A 25384-nucleotide genomic window follows, 5' to 3' on the forward strand; every position below is an offset into this window, starting at 1 on the left:
CCTTATAAGAGGTTATTGGCAAAGTTAAAGCACATAAAATAAGAGTCAATATATTGACATGTTGAGAATTGGTTGACAGGAAACAGGGTGGAAATAAGTTGGCAGGTGGTGACTACTGGGGTATGTAAGGATCAGTGCTTAGGCCTAGTTCCTGTGTGTATGTAATGTTACATTTCCAAGCAAGGAGGCTTCAAAGTAATTTAGATAAGTTGAGAGAGTGGGTAGGCGCATGACAGATACAAAACAGGTACCTTCTCCCCAGCCCCACCACCTCTCCTCCTTCTCCTCCTTCTCCCCCTCCCCCACCCCCCCATTTATCTCTCCACCCTGGAGGCTCCCTGCCTACATTCCTGATGAAGGGCTTTTGCCCGAAACATCGATTTTCCTGCTCCTCAGATACTGCCTGACCTGTTGTGCTTTTCCAGCACCACTCTAATCTAGACCCTGATACTGGAGGATGACAGCACTATGAGAAGAGATTGGTTTGATTGGGTCTGAATTGGGTATAGCGAGAAAGTGGAATATAATGTTGGGATAGAAGGTCAGCCATGATCACATTGAATGGCTGAGCAGGCTGGAAGAGCCAAATTGTCGTCGTCTTTTCCTGATTTCCAGGTTTCATTTTTTTTTTAAAAAGGCACCAGTCAGTCATATACAAACAGTTAATCAGCTGTGTTCATTAAGCTGCTTTCCCTCTACTGTTTGCAACTGAGGTTTAAACGTTCGTAACAAAATGCCTAACAATAGAATTTTTCCATTAATGCACTGTGTGGATATAGGGGTAAAAACAATGACTGCAGATGCTGGAAACCAGATTCTGGATTAGTGGTGCTGGAAGAGCACAGCAGTTAAGGCAGCATCCAAGGAGCTTTGAAATCGACGTTTCGGGCAAAAGCCCTTCATCAGGAATAAAGGCAGTGAGCCTGGAGCGTGGAGAGATAAGCTAGAGGAGGGTGGGGGTGGGGAGAAAGTAGCATAGAGTACAGTGGGTGAGTGGGGGAGGGGATGAAGGTGATAGGTCAGGGAGGAGAGGGTGGAGTGGATAGGTGGAAAAGGAGATAGGCAGGTAGGACAAGTCCGGACAAGTCATGGGGACAGTGCTGAGCTGGAAGTTTGGAACTAGGGTGAGGTGGGGGAAGGGAAAATGAAGAAACTGTTGAAGTCCACATTGATGCCCTGGGGTTGAAGTATTCCGAGGCGGAAGATGAGGCGTTCTTCCTCCAGGTGTCTGGTGGTGAGGGAGCGGTGGTGAAGGAGGCCCAGGACCTCCATGTCCTCGGCAGAGTGGGAGGGGGAGTTGAAATGTTGGGCCACGGGACGGTGTGGTTGATTGGTGCGGGTGTCCCGGAGATGTTCCCTAAAGCGCTCTGCTAGGAGGCGCCCAGTGGATATAGCTGTGTGGATGTAGTCCACATATTCTTGAGTGGTTTCAATAATTTGATCGAGTGATGTAATTTAAAAGCTGTACTTAATAAAATGTTGGCTGCGAAATGATGAGTATTTCTGCACTTGTTATTTCGGACTGAGAGATGCCACTCAGCTATTTTGTGTTAACATGACTCTAATTAAAACATTTTGGACATTTTAATTGATTAAATTTTAAAGTTAAAACAATACATTTAGAAAAAGCATGTGTCAAACAATTCTCTTTATCCATGAAAGTAAATTTCTCTCCTGTTTGTGGCCATTCTCTTAACTGAATTTATTTTGCTTTGTAGTCAATGCAGCTTTGTTCAATAGGAGCGCATTTTAAGATACTCTAATGTAGCTTGTTGAACTTGGAATGAGTTTATAAAAGTTGGTGGTGTGTTACTAAGGTGCAGAGCTCACAGAGGAGAATAAATACATTGAGCAGAATTTGAACATAATCTGGAAAGAATGGGCACCTAGTCTTTATCATTCCAAATTTGCTTCTGCTTCTAAATGGTTGTTCAGGCAATATACATTGTGAAGATCTGATAAATGCACGGCCCGTGAGGATTCGTAAGAGTGTCCAAATGATAATATATGAAGATCATCACTAAAATCCCTGTCACATTTAGTGAGAATAAACCCATTGGAAACACTCACCTGTCTGTCATGAGCAATCATTGTCAGAGTTTGAACTTTGCGCTGCGATGCTGATCTGGTGCTAACTCATAGCAAGTTGATTTAAACATATTTCTGAATAATTTATTAAAATTTGAATTTAACACTGGGCATGTTAGCCTGGTTTAGAATTGCGGGTCTGGCTTGCTGTGAATGCTTCATTATGAATAGGCTGGAAATTTAAAATTCTTTGTTTTAAACTTTTCATACTGAAGTAGACAAATTTGAAGTATACTTAATAGAATTCTGTATGTTACATTTTCACAGGATGTTAGTTGTAATGAAATTCAAATCCTCCCTCATCAAATAGAAAAACTTCAGTCGCTCAGAGAATTAAATATACGCAGGAACCACCTGCAGGTGTTACCTGAGGGTAAGAAGTTAAACATTTATTTACTTTGTATTCCCTTTGGTATATAGATTTGCTGAGATGTGCATACATATATATTTGTCTCCTTTTTTTTTTCAGAATTGGCAGAACTTCCTCTGGTAAAATTAGACTTTTCCTGCAATAAGGTCTCAGAAATACCCATCTGTTTTAGAAAATTGCGATACCTTCAGGTTATAATATTAGATAACAACCCAATGCAGTCACCTCCAGCACAGGTTTGTGTAAAAGCATAAATAGGTAAACATTTTCTAATGTTTGTTTAAATCAGCATAAACGTCTACTTATTGATACCTGCATATGATTCCTTAATTTACTGTATAGAATGTGCTGAGATTAGTTGCTTTAAAATATAAACCTTTTCATTCCCTGCAGATTTGTCTAAAAGGTAAAGTGCACATATTCAAATTCCTGAATATGCAATCATGCCGGATAGACAAAAAGCCGGATTCTCTGGACCTCCCTTCTTTGGATAAGAGAGCACTTCCTCAACCTCTTACAGACAGGTTATTTATTTGTTTCATTTCAAGAATCTAAATTTTCCATTTTGCATGAGTGTGAATGGAAGAGAATGCATAAGCTCTCAAACACCAGTAGGTTTTGAAATTGTGTTGGATAAGGATGTAGAGTTGTTACGCAGAGGAGATGACAAATCATCCATCAAGTGGCTGTCTGTGGAGTGATTATTTCTTTCAAGTGCCCTTTTGAAACATGGATAACCTCTGTTTCCACCACCCTATGTAGGTAGCGACTTCCAGATCGTTACCATTGTGGCGTTTTCTCAAAAGGTTCTTTCTCAAGTGCTGCATACCTTGGGCATAAAAAAAAATCAAATTTATTTTCTTTAGAATTTGCATGTAAAACTAATAAGAACAACAATTAGTCTCTTTCAGATCTGCTTTCAACCTCCTTTGCTCTAAGAAGAAGTACCTGAACTTCTCCAGTTTGACTTTGTAACTAAAATCCCTCATCCCTGCAACCATTCTAATAAATCCAGGTTTTTCACAGCCCAAAATATGGTGAGCCAGAAGTGGATATGGCAGTTGTGTCCTAACCAAGTCTTTTATAAAGGTTCAGCCTAACTTCCCTGCTTCTGAACTCATATTCTATTTATGAAATATTTGTGAAAATATTTAATGTATTTCTGGTTTCTCATCTGTTTAAAACATTATTGAGCAGATCTGAGGGGTAAAATGATTTATTCTTTGCATTTGTTCCATTCTTATATAGGAAAGTTACTAATTCATATTTACAGCTGTGACTGAAATTAAGATCGCTGGACTAAGTCAACAAAGTTGATGCCTTTATCTTTCAGTTTCAGTGGTAAATGCCAAAAACACAATGTGCAGTACAAAATAATTAGTCATCATGATGAAGTACATTTTGAAGTCTAATGTAATAATCTAAGTTTCTAAACATTTGTTAAAATGAGAGGTAGGCATTTGCCAGCAGAAGCAAATAAAAGAAATTCAAGCCAGCTGAAAGTGCAGTGTATAATATTGCAGAAATTTGTTGGCACATCCACTTGTCAGTGCATGGAATGAATTGTAGATTGGACTAAAACTCTGTCACTATTCTGAATTTTTGCTTGCTTGCTAAAATTTCCTTAGATGAAACGGATGATCTTATTTTGCACAGACTATTTTATATGGCTATAATATTCCCTTATTTTTCAGCATGGAAGACTTTTATCCAGTGAAAAACCACGGTCCTGACTCTGGTATTGGTAGTGATAATGGTGATAAGCGGTTGTCTACAACTGAAGTGAGTTTTTCTGACCATTTAATATAGCACAGATTTTCTTTTCTTAATGACTTCCTGTCTTCAGTGATGAGTGTGCACTGACCTTAGCATAGATTTTGATTTTATGTAGTAATAACCTCTGTTTGGTCTATCATTGCTGTTCCTTTACAGAAATAATGCTTTTCATTTAAATACTATTAATGCTCTTTGGACCAGAAGTCAAACATAAGTATGCATTGGGAACCCAGCGCACTATTATACAGTTGATTGGGTTCATTGGGTCCTGATGTTTATCTTGCAGGTCAAAAAATTGATATAAAAATGTATCAAGCATACTGTAGATTAGGTTAACTTAGCCTGTAATGACAAATCAAAAGAGTGGTAAAAACCAATGATTGCAACAGAGTCCTGAATGTGTAGCTTACCCTAACACGTTCAAGTGTGGACTTTTTCTTTTCAGCTCCTGCATGGAGGGAAAACACATAACAGAATTCAAATATTTTATTTTGTTTTTTTTTTACAAAATGTTAGTTTACTGTGAATTCTAATTTTATATTAGAGGATAAATGAAGTAGCCTGTGTAATTATTTTTGTCAGGCCATGTGTATGTTGCTGAGGAAGCCAGTATTTATAGCCTAAAGTGGTGGTGAACTGACCTTTTGAACTTCTGCAATCCACTGAGCTAAAGGAAATTCCTAATGCTGTTAGGGTGGGAGTTCAAGGATTAAGATTAGTGTGGGTAAAGAAACAGCAATATTGTGTCAAATTTGGATGATGAATGAATTAAAGATGAACTTGCAAATGATGGTGTTCCCATGTATCTGCTGCCCTTTTCTTCTAGATTGAAAAAGTCATGTGTTTGTAAGGTGCTGTCAAAGGAGCCTGGGTGGGTTGCTACTGTGTACCGTGTAAAGTGTACATATATTGCTGCTGCTCCGAGTCTGGTACGGAAAGTGAATGTTCAAGGTGGTTGATCAGAGTCATTTAAGTGGGCAGCTATGTCCTGGTGTCGAACTTCTTCAATGTTGTTGAAACAGCACTCGTCCAGGCGAGTGGGAAGTATTCCATTACGTTCCAGACCACCTCCTCTCAGAAGTTACAGGCTTTGGGGAGAAAGGATGTGAGTCAGTTGCTGTAGAAATCCTAACCTATGACCTGTCTTGTAACCACTGTACTTATGAGTGGTCCAGTTCAGTTTCTGGTCACTGGTAACCTGCAAGATGTCGTCATGGGTGATTCAGGGCGATGACTAGACTCCCTTGTTCAAGATATTAATTGCCTGGCACTTAGGTGATGTGCATGCTGCCTGTCAATCCACACCTGGATGTTGTCCAGATGGTATTGCAGATCAGGGTGCTCTGATTCTGTATCTGAACTGTAGTGAAGGGTGCTGAACATTGTGCAGTAATCAAAGAACATTTCAACCTTTGCCCTTGTGTTGGAACATGAGGTAATTTCGAGCAGCTGAAGATGACCAGGCCTGTGACATGACTAAGACAAAATCCCACGCAATGTGCTGAGACTGAGATGATTGATCTCTAACAACCTTAACCATCTTTCTTTTGTGCTATTTGAGTCTAGTTAGGAATTAACCCTGAATCTTATTAACCCCTGTTTTGATTGGGCACCCTTGATGCCACTCTGTCAAATGCTGTTCTGCAGTAATTCATGTTCAACTTGCCTAGACAGGTATATATGCATTTTCCTGAATGTAACACAGTAACAGCAGAAAGAATACAGCTTCTGAATTTGTCAATCTTAGTAACGTGCTGTTATGGTATGTCTGGCTATATTATTACAGGAATGGTGTTTTGACTTGCTATTTGTGACTCTGAACTTTTTTGGAAGTGTGGAGGAATAACAAGTACTGCAACGGACCCTAACAAACTGTAGAAAGCAGATCGAATGAGTTCACAGGCTCATAAAAAACTCCTATCTGTTTTGTGCGTATTTGTAACATAACCTGGTGCTGCATGTCTTTGTAAGTTTTGCACTGATTGTTTTGGCAAATTTAATCTTTTCAGCTTAGTCATAACTAAGCTATTAATTTAGTTATCTCATATGCCATGCATGTCCATGAACTTGATCCCTTCATTATTGACACACAAGCATTTGCCACTTTCTAGAATTCCTGCCATCTTCCCTAAGATTTTCATTGATGCCCATTAAAGTTGGGGTCCTTGATTGAAGTCCAAGAAAGGTCAATGGACTGATACTGCGTTCAGGCTTTGGAAAGCCTTCTATTGCTTTAGTGAGAAATGAGGATGAGCACTTTTGGACAGTATGATTTCAAGATAGTTTAATAATTGCAGGGCTACAGGCACCATCAATTATATGGCATTAAACGGATAGCTTTTTCAAAGAGTTGGCACAGATATTGTCAGCCAATTGACAGCCTCCTCGCAGGGTAATTCTGTGTAGAATCAACTGTGTAACTATGGCAATTTCTTTGGCAGAAGTTATCAAACTTAAGTGTATTCTTTACAGCAACATAATTTTTCTTGCACCTTTCCTTCCACTGTGCATTCTAATCTTGCTTTGACGGACATGTCCAGCAAGTGGCAGTAGAGAATTGGTGCCGTTTGTGCTCTTTGTGCTTTCTCTACTTTTTTTTTAGGAGAAAGTGAGGACTGCAGATGCTGGAAATCAGAGCTGAAAATGTGTTGCTGGAAAAGTGCAGCAGGTCAGGCAGCATCCAAGGAGCAGGAGAATCGATGTTTCTGCTCCTTGGATGCTGCCTGACCTGTTGCGCTTTTCCAGCAACACATTTTCAGCTCTACTTTTTTTTTTAGCTCTTCAAACAGACATTCAGCTTTGCAAGTTCTCTACAGTGTCTTTTATAAATGAGAAATGCAATTTCCATTCATTGTAGCCTTTCTAAGCGATGTGACAATGTTTAAAATGAAAATATAATTGAGAAATTCCAAAAACATTAAGGTAATATTTTGATACAAAGGATAGTCCATTTGGGATTTGTTTGTAAAACTGCATTTTGATGATAATCTGATGATCAATACTTCATGTTCCAATTATTATAGGAAACGTATTCCTTTATTTATGCAACTTTTTAGCATTTTCATCTGGTATATTTTCTCGTCACTACTGAACTCGCTTTCATAGCCATACCAAGGAATGGTTTTCTTCCAGGTCCTCCTCATTCCTGCTCTGAACCAGTTGAGGTTGGGTGATTATAGCTCACTGAAACAACCTTTTTTTCGACAACTGGGGAAACATCTAGTCTGTACTTAGTGCTTACCATATTGGCAAGGTTAGAGTCAGGATGTTGATAATTTTATGTATGAGACAAAACAACTACAGAATCTGGAATCTAAGGTAGAGGTGAGTCCTGAAGAAGGGTTCCACCCAAAACGTTGAATTTTCCACCTGATGCTGCCCAGCTTGCTGAATTCTTCCAGCCTCCTCCTCGTCTACAGTCCTAAAGAAGGGTTACACCCAAAGCTTTGACTTCTCCACCTGATAATTTTGAGTATGCCCAGGATTGCGAACAGTTGTTCACTGCAAGGATATATAGGCAAAATTCCAGGTAATTAGTCTAAGATTTGACAATAGACAATAGGTGCAGGAGTAGGCCATTCTGCCCTTCGAGCCTGCACCACCATTCAATATGATCATGGCTGATCAGCCTTAATCAGTATCCTGTTCCTGCCTTATCTCTATAACCCTTGATTCCACAATTCTTGAGAGTCCTATCCAACTCTTTCTTAAATGAATCCAGAGACTGGGCCTCCACACTCCTCTGTGGAAGAGCATTCCACACAGGAAGCTTGGGATACTTATCTAAAATGGTAATCTAAAGAGCAGTGCTCAATGCAGAACTTTCCTCCCTTCAAGGAAAGTGAATAACTTTAATCACAATAAAGCAAGTGTACTACTTATAACTTCTTAATTTTTCTCAAGAAAATCTATTTCTTTTTAGTATTTTGACCTTCAAAACCGTTAGCAATTTTGGCCGGGTGACAGCACTCTCACAACTTAGCCAGAAGGTTGAGAACTATTGCTGGACTGTTAATCTAGAGATCCAGGTTCAAATCCCACATGGCAGATGGTGAAATCTGAATTCAATAAAAAATATCTAGAATTGTAAGTGTCTAATCATGACCATGAATCATTATCGATTGTTCAAAAAGCCCATCTGGCTCATTAATGTCCTTTAGGGGCGGAAACTATCAACTTTACCTCATCTGGCCTAATTTGACTCCAGACAGCAATTCGGTTGACTTTTAATTGGTCTCTGGGGAATTAAGGATGGGCAATAAATGCTGGCCAAGCCAGAGATGCCCTCATTCCCATGAATGAATAAACGAATTCAAGTCCTATCTTCAGAGGTATGAGTGAATAATGGAAGAGAATTATAGAATCCCTACAATATGGAAGTAGGCCATTCAGTCCATCAAGTCCACACCAACCCTACAAAGAACATCTCACTCAGACTCACTCCTCCTACCCGATCCCTGTAACCCTGCATTTACCATGGTTAACTCGCCTGGTGTGCACATCCCTGGACACTATTGGCAATTTAACATGGTCAATCCGCCTAACCTGCACATCTTTGAACTGTGTGAGGAAGCCCATGCAGACATGAGAAATGTGCAGACTTCTGTTGTGGGAAAAATCACCAGCCTTGGAGTCAGAATCGGGGTTCAATGACAGCTCATTGTACAAGGAAATACCAGAGCTCCGGGGAGAGAGAGAGAGACCAACAGATCAGTGATCAGCTGCGATTCTTCTCTCAACCTGGAGCACAAGCCAAGATACTTTTATACATTTTGTAATAATAGGTAAGTGATGAGGTTATTGTTTTTGTAACATTGTTTGTTTATGGTAAACATTGCAAAATCATTAATAGTTTCAGTGCTCTCATTGTCAGTTCCAGTGCAGACTTTGTTAATTTCAGCGCGATCATTGTCAGTTTCAGCGCAAAAATTCAGTTTCAATGTCTGTACGGAAATCCATTTCTGTGGTAATGGACGCTAATCGCTCTTCATGAGAAGGATGATTACTGCATCCCTAGCTATTATCACTCTGTATTGAGTCCGTATGAAGCTGTTAGCATTTCTATCAAAGGTGTTGGCTGGACCCAGACACTTCAGTGGGCAGTGTGCATTACCCAAGTGTATTCTCTCCCCCACCTGCCTTAAACTAATCAACTAGGTTGTGAGTGCATTGTGCTGGCATTCTGGTGGCCCACGCAGTGTCTATATTTGCTCAGCTGTATCTCTCCATATTGTGGTCTGGCGGCCATCTTGTGTGTCACTTGGCCAACTGATGACTCAGCGGCCATCTTGTGTGCCCGTGTGCCTAATGTCATCCTGCCCCGTGCCATCTCCCACTTCACTCCACACACAGTTGCCCAAGGCTGGAATTGCACGCAGAACCTTGGCAATGTGAGGCAGCAGTGCTAACCACTGAGTCACAGACCCCACCCTGTCTAGGTTGACACTCCAGTTCAATGTTGAAGGAAATCTACATCATTGGTACTGTTTTTTGGATGAGACCATAATCTGACAGTCCGTTTACCCTCTTAGGTGGGTATAACGACTGCATGCCCTTGCTGCAAAAGGATAAGTAAACTCTCCTAGTGTCCTACATTTATTCTACATTTCTACGTTATCCCCCCAGTTAATCTGACTGAAACAGATCCCATATCTTGTTGTGCACAGTAAGGTCTCATAAACTAAAGTTTGTTCTTTCATTTTACTAGATTCCATAAGAAGCTAGATTTCAAAAGATCCTTCATGGCTCTGTCGTCAACCTGAACTATTAATTTTGTTTTTCTCTCTGCAAATAATACTAGATGTGCTGCAGCATTTTTCTATCCCACTTATGAATAAATGTTCAATGGTTTTGTATGGCTCGTAAGTTTGATGAATTGCATGCACGTGTGAGGGGTTGTCAGCACCAGTAGTTGGCAAAACTGCTTTATTTTATTTTCCGATAGTATCACCATTAAACAGTATAATGTGAAGTGAAACTCTTAGAGCTTGAATTGATATTTTCTCTGTTAACTCAGAAGTATAGAGTACTGTGATGGTGAACTTTTTCATTGTGTCATAATGGCTTTCTTGTATCTTTTCAGCTAATTCAATATCAGTTTGCATTAAATTACATACTGCTATGTACTGTGAACCTGCTCAGTGATTTAGTTGAGTTTCCTAGGCAAGGAATGCTGGTGTAGCCTGTAATGACCACAATCCGGGAATGAATAAATAAAAACAAAATAGCTGGGAATTATTTTTATCATATCATTTTAATCTAGTTAGCAACTCAGATCCCAGTTTGTACTGTAGTAATGTAATACAGCTTTACCATTTCCCGTTGTGGGACAAAAGTGAAACATTAAAAGTCTTTTTCGGAGGCCATTTTCCATTTATGGGATTGAGATGTCTAGCATCTTGAATACCTTGAGTCTTCAATGTGCTTTGTACATTCAACTTTGACAACACAAATATTTTTTGATGGTGCTCCTTTTGAGAATGCATCAGCATAAGTTAGGAAGGGGTGGCAGAGCCAGTTGAAATGTTTAATCAACCAAGTTTCTAAAAGATATAACAAGTGGGAACAGCAACAAAGCAGTGTTCATTTGGACATGTGTTCCAAAGAACACAGACATACTAACTACGGGGTTGGTTAGGTGTTGATTTTCCATTAATAAACAATTCGGGCTCACAGGAAAGGAGGATCCATATGTGGCCCTATGTCGAATGGAGACCACTTGAATATTTTTTGTTATTCGAAGATAGGGATAAAGACTTGGCCCTAACAATTTGGCTTCAGAGTTTAGCAGCAAAAGAGGGAAAAATTTGAGTTAATGGGACCTGGTGCAATATAGGACCCTGACAGCAGTGTTCTGAATGTGTTGCAGGTTTGACAAGTGGCAAAAGCTAGATTGCCAAGGAGAGTAGAGGAGAATTGTATTCAGATACATTGGAAATGTGGATTAAGTTGTTAGTGATAGACAAGGTGCTTCATAGGAGACTTCTAAGTAAGATAAAAGCCCATGGTGTTAAGGGCACAGTACTGACATGGATAGAGGATTGGTTGACTGGCAGAAGGTAGAGTGGGGATGAAAGGGTCGTCTTCAGGATGGTAGCCAGTGACTAGTGGAGTTCAGAAGTCACTGTTGGGGCCACAACTATTCACATTATACATTATTGATGTAGACAAAGGAATTGAGATTATTGTTGCTAAGTTTGAAGATTACGCAAAGGTGGAGGGGCAGGTAGCATTGAGGAAGTGGGGAGGCTGCAGAAGACTTGGACAGGCTAGGAAAGTGGGCCAAGAAGTGGCAGATGGAATACAATGTGGGAAAGTATGAGGGTTATGCACTTTGGTCGGAAGAATAAAGGCATAAACTATTTTCTAAATGGGGAAGGGCTTCAGAAATCTGAAGCACAAAGGGACTTGGGAGTCCTAGTTCAGGATTCTCTTAAGGTTAACATGCAAGTTCAGTTGGCAGTTAGGAAGGCAGATACATTCATTTCAAGAGGGCTAGAATACAATAGCAGGGATGTACTGCTGAGGCTGCATAAGGCTCTGGGTCAGACTGCATATGGAGTATTGTGTGCAGTTTTGGGCCCTGTATCTCAGGGAGGATGTGTTGTCATTGAGGGGGGGGTCAAGAGAAGGTATACATGAATGATCCCAGGGATAAAGGGCTTGTTGTATGAGGAGCAGTTGAGAATGCTGGATCTGTACCCGAGGGAGTTTAGAAGAATGAAGGGGGGGATCTCATTGAAATTTTCAGAATACTGAGTGGTTTGGATAGATTGGACATGAAAAGGATATTTCCACTTGTAGGAGTGACTAGGCCCAACGGCACAGCCTCAGAGTGAAAGGATGCCCCTTTAGACCTGAAAGCATAAGGGATTTCTTCAGCTAGAAGGTGGTGAATGTGTGAAACTCCTTGCTACAGGAGGCTATGGGGGCTAAGTCATTGAATGTATTTAAGATGAAGATAGGTGCGTTCTTAATTGATAAGGGGATCAAAGGTTATGGGCAGAAGACAGGAGAATGGGGTTGTGAAACATATCAGACATGATTGCATATTGGCATAGACTTGATAAGCTGAATATCCTAATGCTACTCCTATATCTTTTGATTTTGTGGAGGGAGGGTGCAGATACTAAGCAAAGCTTTGGTTGCTAACTGGATTTGATTTAGAAACAATAGTCTTGATATTTTATCACAAAAATGAGAGTAATTCATGATTGTAGACAGACATCTCTCATTTTGTTAATTTTCAATTCAGTTTTTACATAGTGCTATTTAAAATTATAATAACTAATCCTAATTTTCTGTCCTTGGCAAGTGTTCTTATGTTTATGTTTCTGTTTAGCCCTCAGATGATGATACAATTAGCCTACATTCTCAGGTATCTGAAATAACCAAGGATTTGCCTCTAAAATCAGACAATCATTTAGTTGGGGACAAACCCAATTCTCTCAAAAGTAAGTATGTTGCAGATTATACTTTGAAATTTTAACTACTTTTTTTTTCATTTTCTCTTTGCTTCCTTGATGATGACTTTTATTGAAGTAAGCTTTATTGAGATCTAGATGCCATAAAGTGTCTATCAGTTATAAGAACATATAAATTAGGAGCAGTTATCATTCAGCTATTCGACCCACTCTACCATTCAATAAGATCATGACTGATTGGAATATATCCTCATTTCTATTTCCTGCTAACCTCTGATAACCTTTCAGCCCCTTGCTTATCAAGAATCTGTTGTCTTGTGCCTTAAAAATGTTCAAGGACTCCATCTCCACCACCTATTTCAGCAAGAGAAAAGGTTTGACTAATTTCAGTTTTAAATAGATGACCCTGATTTTTAAACACTTTTAAACAGTTCTAGAATTTCTCATAAGAAGAGGTATCCTTTCCAATCTTCCCTGTCAAGATCCCTTAGGATTTGTGATTCTTTATCAGGTCACCACCTATTCTTCTGGACTCCAGCACACACACACCTAGCCTGGCGAAAGTAAGGACTGCAGATGCTGGAGATTAGAGTCGAGAGTGTGGTGCTGGAAAAGCACAGCAGGCCAGGCAGCATCCAAGGAGCGGGAAAATTGACATTTTGGGCAAAAGTGCTATTGATTCCTGATGAAGGACTTTCGCCAGAAATGTCGATCTTCCTGCTCCTCGGATGCTGCCTGACCTGCTGTGCTCTTCCAGCACCACACTCTCGACACACTTAGCCTGTCCAACCTTTTCTCATTCCAAGTATTAATCTCCTAAACCTTTTCTGAATGCCCTCCAAGAATTCACATATTTCCTGAAGTAAGGTGACTGACACTGCAGAGTACTCCAGATACAGTTTCAACAGTGCCCTGTATAACTAAAGCATTTTTGCTTTCCTTTGTATTCTGTTCTATTGAGATAGTTGATAACATTCTATTGGCTTTCCTAATTATGTTCTGTACTGCATACTGATTTTTCATGATTCAAGCATATACCCAAATGCTTCTCCATCTCAGCTGTGCCATCCCTCATCATTTAAGTAACATGCTTTTTTTATTCTTTGAAAATTTCACATTTTCCCGCATTATGCTCCATTTGCCATATTTTTACCCAGTCACTTCAACAATCTTATCTTTTTGTAACCTCCTTGTGTTCTCTTCACCACTTGCTTTTCTATCTCTGTATCAGCAGCAAATTTGGCGATTATACTCTGTTAGTTAGTCATAAATCTTACAACATGGAAACAGACCTTTCAGTCCAACCAGTCCATACTGATCATGTTCCCAAACTTAACTAGTCCCATCTACCTGTATTTGGCCCATAATTGCTCCAAATATTTCTTACTCATGAACTTACCTAATTGCCTTTTAAACATTGTAACTGTACCCGCATCTATCGCTTCATCGGGCAGTTCATTTCACACATGAACCACTTTTTTTTTTAAAAAAAGTTGCCCCTCATGTCCTTTTTAAATCTTTCTCCTCCCACCTTAAAAATATGTCGGATAGTTTTGATAAGGCCCTTATCATTCACCTTATCTATGCCTTTCTTGATTTTATAAATTTGAATAAGGTTGGCCGTCAACCTCCTACACTCGAGTGGAGAAATGTCCCAGTCTTACTAGTCTATTTTTATATTTCAAGCCCTCCTGATAAATCTTTTCTGAATCCTGTTCAGTTTAATAAAATCCTCCCTATAAAAGGGCAATCAGAACTGCACAGAGTATTCCAGAAGAGACCTCAACAATGTCTGGTATAATCTTAACATGATATCCCAACTCATTTATTCAGAGGTCTGAGGAATGAAGGCGAGTGTGCTAAATGCCCCCTTGATTGCCCATTCTACTTGCGATGCAAATTTTAAAGAATTATGTACCCAAGTCTCTAGGTCTTGTTCTTCAACACTACCTAGGCCCCATTTTTTAAAAAAAACCTCAAGTTTGTGAGATGCAAACCTCCTCAAAGAATTCAAACAGATTAGTCAAACACTATTTCCTGTTCGCAAAACCATGTTGACTGTGTCTAATTACTTTCAACCGATCCAAGAGGCCTATATAGCATTTCTCTTTGATAAATGTTAAGCTCACTGGGCTACGAGTTCTCCTTTCTGGTTCCCTCCCTTTTTGATTAGGGGAGTTATATTTGTTATTTTCCAATCTACTGGAACATTCCCTTAATCAAGGGAATTTTAGAAACTTAAAACTAATTCATAACAACAAAGCCCAATCCTGTCTTCTCTTCCTCCAGCATATGCTTCCTGGAAGATTTTTTTTGATGATCAAGGATCCTAAAAATAATTAATGCTGGAAGTATCTTCGTCTCTGTACAGCTAATTGAACCAAATGTGCAGTCTTCCTGATTTGCATGGCTCTATGATTTACTACTTGTTAGATTTTAATTTGCTTTGTTTTCAAAGTTCCTATCTTAGATTGTTAACCTTCTCTACTCTGACCCTGCCATCTCCATGTCTCTCTTCCAGGATCTCTGCCATCTTCCTAGTTGGCTTCTTGCCCACTTATAATCAATTCTGCAGTGACTGCCTATATCTACACCTCAAGTTGATTGTTCCTTTAAAACTACCTCTGGCCATGTAGTGCGAAATGACCAAATTCATCTTATGTATCTTGATCTCAGATTTTGTCAGCTTTCAGGTCATGTAATTCATTCTTCTCAACCAAATTTATCCAAAACTTGATGACTGATCATTCTTTAATTGGCTTTTCCATGTGATTGTGTATTTTGACCCTGATGTTGGGACTAGAACAGCAAATCATGTGGAATGTTTTTCTCAATTATGCTTAAAATGTGCAAATTTTTAATTGGACAACCTCTCTAACCCATAGAAGATAGAGATCCTTTTTGCAGAAGCTAGAGTGCTGATTGGAAATGTTTGAATATTCAGGATTTTGAAAAACGACTATCTGAAATTTGTACCAGTTTTAAATTAACATTGTGATGTTTTGTTTTCAAGGCAAATGCCTTACAGACTTGTGAATAAACTATTTTCTCAGTAATAATGTTTTGATTCCACACAAGTAGATGTTTAAAAACATTTTTTTCCAACGTCTTAAAATTTTATTTTAGCCTCATTGGATCAAGAGCATTTAGACTTGATTGATAATGCAAATGAGGAGGAGACACCACCATCTGAAGCTGGAGATGTTCATCGAATTCCTCCATTTGTTACTTATTTAAAAGTAAGTGTACAGAAGCAACTGATGTAATGTTGAGTGGATTTTCACAATGTCCATTCTATTAGATAAAACGAAGAACTGCAAATATTGAAAATCTGAAACAAAAACAAATTGTTGGAGAAACTCACCAGGTTTAATGGCATATGTGGAAAGGACGCAGAGTGACCCTTCGTCCGAACTGGAAATGGGTTACTTGACGTGAAACATTACCCCTGCTTTTTCTGTACAGAAACTGTCAGACATGCTGAGTTTCCTCAATGTCTATTTTTATTTCCTATTATGTTAGAATTCATATCGTAATCATTTTGTCCTTCATAAACATAGTTTTATCTTTTTAACTCTTGACATCTGTTTTTCTTTATCAAATCTCAACAAACGCTTCCATGGAACAATCTTTGGGGATCAAGTGATTACAATTCAAAGAATGTTGTAGTTTGCAAATTTTATTGTACGCATAACATCCACTCTTTTGCCCAGTTTTGCTCTCTGAACTAGTTGCAAATGTAAATGTGTGATGTTGCAAAAATATATGCTTCAAAATTTGCATTGTCTGGAAATAATAATAGGTGGGGAAATAGTACCAAAAGGCATGTTTGCCATTGAAATAGGCCTAAACTGAAAATTAGAAAATTAACTGACTTGCAAATTTGCAAAACCTTGGAATGAAAGTAAGCTACAGAATCAGTAAAAGAGATTTTAATCAATCAAGCCAGTTTCTCCCATGACCATACACAGTATTTATATCATTAGTTCTGCAAAATACAGTTAAACCTACTTTGTGCAATATTCCAGAATATTTAAAGCAGTGTCTCTGAACTAACTCAATCTCTTGAGAGCACCCATGTTGCATTAATATAACAGCTTTTTCTTCTCCATTCCCATCCCAGTCACGTTTTACCTACAATTTCAATAAATAGAAGAATGTCCATGTAGTTTAGAATTATGAGCAATTTTGAATAGTAGTGAATTGTTAGAAACTGACTTTTTTATCCTATAACTTTGACTCCACAATTGAAAGAGAACACATAATCACTACACTGTTCAGTATCTTTAGAACAACTTGTTTAGCCTTGCGTAATATGTTACCGTGCAACCTAATGATGATTAACCTGCTTAAAAACTTCATATTGCAAGTATACTTTCAGCAAATTAATTGTGGTAAATCTTTTAATCTTTGCTTTCAAAGCTTCCAGCTCATCTAAACAGATGTTAGTCTTTTTTGTATCCAACATCTGTTTAGTTGAGCTGGAAGTTTTGGAAGTCCTAATTTTACATGTCAGTCACGAGCCATGTAACTTGGAATAATTTGTTTATATTTCACCAATTGTTCAAAACAACCTGGGATTTCAGTCTAAGCATTACATTATCTTATTTTCACGGATAATTAAATTGACTATTAAATTAAATAAAGTTGAGCCCCAGACTCCTAGAACTATTGAATATTTACTGATGCCTGAGAGCCTCGTCAAAAAAACCCGTTTCACTAGGTGAAGCATAGAATTGTTGACCCACTGCAAATGTCAGTTCCCCAAACAATCTGTGTACTTGGTACCATTCTGTATTGTTTTTTTTTCCACTTTTTTTTTAAGCCTATTAATTCATAGCTTTGAAAAAAACTGCAGACAACTTTTATCACTTAATCTGCCATGCTATCGTATGAGGAAAGACTGAGGCACTTGGGGTTGTTTTCATTGGAGAAAAGAAGGTTTAGGGGTGACTTGATAGAGGTGTACAAGATGATTAGGGGTTTAGATAGGGTTGACAGTGAGAATCTTTTTCGACGTATGGAGTCAGCTATTACAAGGGGGCATAGCTTTAAATTAAGGGGGGTAGGTATAGGACAGATGTTAGGGGTAGGTTCTTTACTCAGCGAGTTGTGAGTTCATGGAATGCCCTGCCAGTAGCAGTGGTGGACTCTCCCTCATTATGGGCATTTAAGCGGGCATTGGATAGGCATATGGAGGATAGTGGGCTAGTGTAGGTTAGGTGGGCTTGGATCGGCGCAACATCGAGGGCCGAAGGGCCTGTACTGCGCTGTATTCTTCTATGTTCTATGTTATTCGAACTCTTAAACCTGAAATGTTGGGTATTTGAATCAGATCGCCTAAGTTATTTGCTGTTGTGAAAAAGCCTTAATTTTTCTGACATCTCTTGGTAACTAAAGCCCATTGTACTTCCCATAATGAATCACTTTACATTCTTTTCTATTGTCTCAACATCTATGTTAAACTGTGGTGTCCATAACAGGGCATAATTTTTTAGTTAGGACTTGATAAATGATTATGTAATTTTAACATAGCCCCTTGGCTTCTTGCACATCTGTCCTTAAACAATGTTTTATCCTAGAGTCCTACAGAACAAAGACAGGCCCTTCAACCCAAACTGGTCCATGCCAACTAAGGGCTTTTGCCCGAAACGTTGATTTCGAAGCTCCTTGGATGTTGCCTGAACTGCTGTGCTCTTCCAGCACCACTAATCCAGAATCATGCCAACTAAACTGTCCATCCACCCTAACCCAATTTCTCTCCACTTGGCCCATATCCTTGTGAACCTTTCCTATCTATGTATTTGTCTAAATGCCTTTTAAATGTTGTTAATGTATCCGCGTCAACCACTTCCTGTTTTCCACATGTGCACCACCCACTGTGTAAAAATGATTGCCCCTCAGGTTCCATTTATTCTTTTCCCCCAATCTTAAACTGATGCCCTCTAGTTCCCGATTCCTCAATCCTTGGAAAAAGACTGAGTGCGTTCACCCTATCCATGTCTCTCATGATTTTATACACTTCTACAAGATCCCCCTCAGTTGCCTACGCTTTAAAGGAAAAGGTCCTAGCTTGTCCAACCTCTCTCTGTAACTCAGACTGGCAACACCCATGTAAATTTCTTCTGCACCCTTTCTAGTTTAATGACATCCTTCCTATAGCAAGGTGACCAAAACTCAATACTGTACTCCCAAGTGCGGCCTCGCCAACATCCTGTACAACTGCAACATAACTTCACAACTCCTGTACTCAGTGCCCTGACTGATGAAGGCTGGTGTGCCAAATTCCTCCTTCACTGCCCTTTCTACCTATGATTCCACTTTCAGAGCTGTGTACCTGAAGTCCAAGGTCCCTTTGTTCCACTACACTCCTTAAGGCCCTACTATTCACCACGAAACTCCTACCTTGATTTGACTTTCCAAAATGCAGGACCTTGCACTTATCTATATTAAACACGATTTGCCATTTCTCAGCCCACTTCCCCAGCTGATCAAGGTTCAGCTGCAATTTCTGATAATCTTCCCCACTGTCCACATACCACCTATTGTAGTGTCCTCTGCAAAATTACTAATACGCATTGTACGTTCTCATCCAAATAATTGTTCTAGATAACAAATAACAGTGGACCCTGCAATGACCGCCCAGTCACTGGCCTCCAGTCTGACAGGCATTCTGCCATCAAGCTTATGGTGTATCCAATTTGTCCGGTCCTCCTAGATTCCTTGCGATCTAATCTTCCAGAGCACCTTATCACGTGGAACCTTATCAAAGGCCTTACTAAAATTCATATAGACCACGTCTACTGCCCTGCCCTCATTAACCTTCCTGGTCATTTCATGAAAGAACTCTTAACAAATTTGTGAGGCATGATCTCCCACACACAAAACCATGCTGACCACTTCTAATCAAACCCTGTCTTTCTAAAATGCATGTATATCTTATCCCCCAGAATCTTCTCAAGTAATTTACCTACCACAGGTCTATAGTTGCCATGTTTTTCTTTGTAGCACTCCTTGAATAAGGGCACAACATTTGCTACCCTCCAGTTTTCCAAGCCCTCATCCATGGCTATCGATGATGCAAATACATCAGCCAGGGCCCCTGCAATTTCTTCTCTAGCCTTGTGCAGAGTTCTTTGATTTATATGGTCAGGACCAGGAGATTTATCCACCTTCAAACATTCTGATATGTCCAACACCACTTCTACTGTGATATGGACTGTTCCCAAGATATCACCACTAACTTGTCCAAGTTTCAAAGTCATCTTGTCTTTGTCCACGGTAAACACAGAGGAGAAATATTCATTGTACACTTTGCGCATCTCCTGAGGTTTCACATGTACATTTCCACATTTACTTAACTTTAATTAACTTTATTAACTTTAACTTGCAAATATTTAGAGAGTCATACAGCACTGAAATAGACCCTTTGGTCCAATTTGTTCATGCAGACCAAGTTTCCCAAACTAAATGACCCATATGCCTGTGTTTGGCTCATATCTTTAAAAATCTTTGTTTTTCATGTACCTGTCCAAATGTCTTTTAAATGTTGCAACTATATCCACAATTACCACTTTCTCTGGCAGTTCATCTCATATGCGCACAACCCTCTGTGAAAAGGTTGCCCTTCAGGTCCCTTTTAAATCTTTTCCTTCTAATATTAAAACTATGCCCTCTCATTTTGAATTTCTCTACCCTAGGAAAAGAGCTTTGCGATTCACCTTATTTATGCCCCTCATGATTTTATAAACCTCTATAAGGTCACCCCTCAAACCACCTACACTCCAGTAGGAAAATTTCTCAGCCTATTCAGCTTCTCCTTATAACTGAACCTGTAGTCCCAGTGACATCCTTGTAAATCTTTTCTGCACTCTTTCCAATCTAAAAATGCACTTTCTATAGCAGGACGACTAAAACTGCAGTAGTCCAAAAGTGTTCTCACCAAAAACCTGTGCAGCCTCAACATGACACCCCAACTCGTATACTTAATGCTTTGACCGATTGAAGCAAGCATGCCAAATGCTGCCTCCACTACCCTGCCTACCTGTGACTCCACTTTCAAGGGGATATGTACCTAAATCCTGAGATATCTTTGCTTGACAACACTTCCCAGAGCCCTACCATTAACAGTGTAAGTCCTGTCTTGGTTTGTCTTACCAAAATGTTACACCTTAAATGTGATCACCTATGATTCTCAACATTGCTGTTTCTAACCCTTTTCTACAATTTAATGTTTCCTTATTCAAAATGTAGTGCTTCCCTTTCACCATTGAACTATAACTTTAAAACTTGGCTCAATTTCCTAACCTGTGATTCTCCTCTAAAGCCACTAGTGTGCCACTTCAGTTAATCCTGCTTCCTATTTAGAGTGATTTGAAAATGCTTAAATTTGGCTATCTGATATCAAATTGTTTTTAATATTAAATGCACTTGATCCCACCACTCGCCATTGAAGAACACCACTATTTATTTCTGTCCAATCTGAAAAACATCCTTCAACCTATTTTTTAAAGAGCTTCAAATTTATTTTGCAGCATTCATTTAATACAAGTTGTCTTGATTTTATCAACAGCTTCCAATGTAGCACCTCACATGAATCTTATTTCCTTTATCAGCGTCCTTCAAAGAATAACTTTTCAGGCATAGTTTGCTTCTGTTTAAAAATAGTCTCACCTTTTTCTTTCATTTATAACAGCTGGATCGGGTATTCCTGCTGAGGGGCAGGTAATGCATATGGGACACATCATTGGACAGCTGAAGCTCTTCCTGAATTTCGAGACATTCCCTTTCATATTCAAAGTCGTATTTCTAACATGAGTAGGCATTCTGCAGTTTGATAATTAGGAATATGTTTATTATGTTGACCCTGAAAATAGAGAAATAGTTGGAAGCCTCTGCGGTTGAAGGGTTTTGAGATCTGTTTATTGTTTACATAGTTTTTTTCTTAAAATTTCTTAGGTTAGTTTAACTGAAAATATAACCTGTGAATTTGAATTCAAGTTGTATATTGAAATTTCAAAGGTGTGTTGTGGTCACGTAGTAACCTGAAAATATTTGGTGAGTGATGATTTCACAAGGTTTCATACTTAATGTCCTTATAAAATATAGCTTGGGTGGCAGTGATGACTGATTTCAGTAATGTGTTCTGTTTCAGGAACGAGGAAAGTTGCCTGAAAAATCACAGCTTGCAAAAGATAATAACTGGGGAGATGAACCACGGTATGAGCATGCATTTACTTAAAACTGCAAAAATAACGAGAGATATCCAAGCTTGAAGTCATTATCTACTTCAAACCTGGAAAATAGTTACTGTATTTCAATTAATTAAATACTTGAAACAGACTTTTAGGAGATTTTGTTTTTTTTAAATGAAGTAATTAAGAAAGTAGATGAGGGCTTTGCAATTTAAATGTAGTTGCTGATGTGCTTGGTAAAAGAAACAGATGACATGTAAAGCTTTATTACTCAATAACTGCTTAGGATTTCATGACAGAGTAATTGAAGCACATTAGCTTTGGTTAAACTTGAAGGAGAAACTTGGGACAAAAATTGATGAGATGTGAATTGTTCTTTGAAAACTCTGGTGCACACTGAATGTTAACACTGCTCTTTTACCTATGAAAGGACGTCTTGAGGAAAAAAATGCATTTTCTAATCAATTTAATACTCATTTGCTTTATTGTTTTGAAAAATTAAATGTCAACGCACATTTGTTCTTGTCTGTAAGTAGTTTTAACCGCATATTATACTTTAAAAGATTCACTTTGTATAAAATGGCAAACATTACAATCATTGAGTATATTTAATGTTTGCCAGAAGAAGTGCCCTTTTTTTAAAATTTCAGACAAATTGACCAAGAAGTTGAGATAATGTGGAATTTCCCAAGTTCTAGAAAGGTTCCTGACCACTAATCACCTTTTATTTTTGATCATTTCTCGTTTTGCAAAGCCATTGGGATATGTGACAATACAATATTTAGGCATAGGAGTAAGCCACTTGGCCTGTCAAACGTATGGCTGATTGCATCGCATTCTTGCTTGTCCCTCAATAACCTTTTTTCCTTTTTTCTTATCAAAAGTCTATTGAACTCTGTCTCAGCTGCCACTCTTTGACTCCTGGCCCTCTCTAAGAAAAATGTTCTCCATATGTCTGCCTTAAATGTGTGACCCCTGACTTTGAAACAGTGACCGTCAGTTCTGGATTCTCCCACAAGAAGAAATATTCTTTGCTTATGCACCCTTTTCAGATCCCTGAGGATCTTGTGTCACAGTCATGCTGCTGCTTTCTTTTCTAAATTCCAGTGGTTACAAGCCTGATCTGTCCAGCCAGCCTTCACATTTGTTGGTAAAAGCCAAAAATTCTAGCTGTTCCTGAAATGTCTGTGTTCAAATATCCATGCTAATCCCAGTATAAGAAACGGTTAATTGGAGCATTTTGTCTGTTGTTGGACCACCCAAAAATGTTTTACAGTGCATCAAATATTTCAGCCTTGAAAGAAATGTTGTAATGGGGGAAAACACTTGCAGCAAAATTTATTTTCATAGGCATCCAGTGAATTGCTACAATTGTTATATCTCCACATTACTGTTTTCTTAAAATAATTCCACCAGCATTCCAACTTCTATTATGCTTGTTTGGAATCTTGCGGAAGTTCCTGTATGCTCCAGTTGGATGGATTCTCAGAAAATGCACTTTTTATGGTGGTTTCTGTAAAATGTATTGCCCTGAATGTTACAAGACCCATCTGTCTCCATTTAAAAATAAAACTAAGACTTTTAGACGTTTACTATTTGTTTGACTTCAGTGGAAGTTTCATAATCCAGCTAAGTTCCCTTAACATCAATAAAAATGACTTCCAAGAAAAAAAGCATTTCTGATGAATTCAAGTATTACTGTTAAATTGTGGAGTAGATAAAATTAAGGACATGTCACTTTATTGCTCAAGGTCATGTTGTTTTCAAAAAATGTGTTTTCTGTAGATGTTTCCTCAAAGTAACATTACTTTATTATGAAATTGCAGGCCTTCAAGGGATTTGCAGACAATGATTCGAGATGAGGATGAGTTGAAGGAAGTGACTGATTTGCGTAAAATAGCTGCTCAATTATTGCAGCAAGAGCCACAAAACAGGTAGAATTAATCTTTATTCTTCTCAATTTTTAAATTATAACTATTTAGATGCAGTAACATGATTTATGTCACCATTACGACTAATTAAAATATACTGTCTACTTTGAATTTGAAGTGGCCTGATGCAAATTACTTGATAATTGAGTAATTCCCACTTAATTACAATACCTAACTCAAGTCACTATGATGTGGTATCTTCAAGTTGTCAGCAGTAGACTATATAAAAGATTTTGTAGAAGGCATTACATTTTTACTGTATGCAGTTTTTCAAAGGTAATATTGTAAAGGCAGTGAGGTGCAGTTTTAAATATTATAGTTTCATTTAGATGGTATCCTGAAAATAACATTTTGTAAATCTGTAGATTGGGACCATGAGATTAAATAATCTTGTCTTTCTCTCTTGCATGTTTCTGCTTCTTTTAAATTCTTCTTTTAATCTTTCTTTCTAATCCTTTTGTGTTCTTCTTTCATATATCGCCAAATGTGGCAGTTTTGTTTTTAGAATATCAAATACCAAGACTTGATTTCCTTTTGCATATTATTACTAATAACTTCCATATGCTTTCCCAATACCTTTTACTTCCTTGTTTCACACTGGGATGTTTCTCACTGGGATGGTTGATGCTCATGATGTTTGAGTACAGACGGAGACCATTAACATTTAAAGCAACATTCAATGAAAACTTTGTCCAGAGAAGAAAGGCAGCAGGACCAGGATCAAGGTACATTTATAGAGCAACAAAATAATGGAAGTGGCTTTTTTGTACCACTGTGCAAAATTTCAAAGCAAGTGTTAAAACAGTTATATTCAGCTGGCACACGTAATGTTAATATGAAATTGTGCCCAGGATCTCTCATCTTTGGAAAGTGCCACACGAAGTTTTCTTAGGATTGCCATTATGGATTTTGTGTTTTGATCTTGTTCCATTAATGCTACTTACCTACTAAAATTGTATATAGTCAACAAAAATAAAGGGAATAAATAATGCATCCTGGACAAATAATAGTATGATAAGGTATGGTATCATCTGATGGCACCTTCTCGTGCAGATTTGTCATTCAATACCTCGCATTTTAAGATTTCAAATCTTTTGAAATCTGATGTGCTGTGCCTTCTAGGTTTGCATATGTAGTTAGCTACTACTACTATTAGTGAAGATTGGAGATTAGAGTTCATTTTATCTCCATTGACACCTATTTCACTAAAGTTTTTTTTTCTCCCAGTCTTATAGATCTTACTTAGGCTGATGCTGAAGTGTATTTTAGTGTGTTAAGCTCTAATTTAACCGTAGGAATGTTGAACCATCCAGTGTTTTCATTGGGACGCTCTAAGCACAGGTCATGGTATTTATTTGTTGCACCTAATTAGGCCAGCTGTAGCTTAAAACGAAAACTAGAGTCTGCATCACATAAACAGTAGCTCACTAATACTATCAGAATCCCGAAAATCTCTCATTGATAATAAGCAGTGTCTATTGTGTTTTTGTTACTACTTGCACTTTCCATATTGTTTCATTTCTGTTGATTTGGTTAAGTAGATTATATATTGTAGTTAAAGCTATATGTTCCAAGTTGATGTAAAAAGTGTGATTTTAGGGA

General features: G+C 38.4%; 1 protein-coding gene across 4 annotated transcripts in view; it reads left to right on the plus strand.

Annotated features, from left to right (window-relative positions):
- The window catches only part of lrch2 (leucine-rich repeats and calponin homology (CH) domain containing 2), a 163324-nt gene that overhangs the window by 73160 nt on the left and 64780 nt on the right, over window positions 1-25384 (plus strand). For 3 of the 4 annotated variants that reach the window (XM_043704469.2, XM_043704471.2, XM_087992162.1), the window contains exons 4-12: window positions 2356-2461; window positions 2558-2694; window positions 2852-2982; window positions 4153-4240; window positions 12576-12687; window positions 15784-15896; window positions 21812-21876; window positions 23678-23785; window positions 24430-24507. In XM_043704469.2, the coding sequence (XP_043560404.2) occupies window positions 2356-2461; window positions 2558-2694; window positions 2852-2982; window positions 4153-4240; window positions 12576-12687; window positions 15784-15896; window positions 21812-21876; window positions 23678-23785; window positions 24430-24507 (938 nt within the window). The remainder of the gene's footprint in view (window positions 1-2355; window positions 2462-2557; window positions 2695-2851; window positions 2983-4152; window positions 4241-12575; window positions 12688-15783; window positions 15897-21811; window positions 21877-23677; window positions 23786-24429; window positions 24508-25384) is intronic. The other variant, XM_043704470.2, reaches the window with a different exon arrangement.

Source organism: Chiloscyllium plagiosum, unplaced genomic scaffold (assembly GCF_037043375.1).
Source record: "Chiloscyllium plagiosum isolate Xiang-an unplaced genomic scaffold, Cpla_swu_hap1 HiC_scaffold_11, whole genome shotgun sequence".
Taxonomy (NCBI): Eukaryota; Metazoa; Chordata; class Chondrichthyes; order Orectolobiformes; family Hemiscylliidae; genus Chiloscyllium; species Chiloscyllium plagiosum.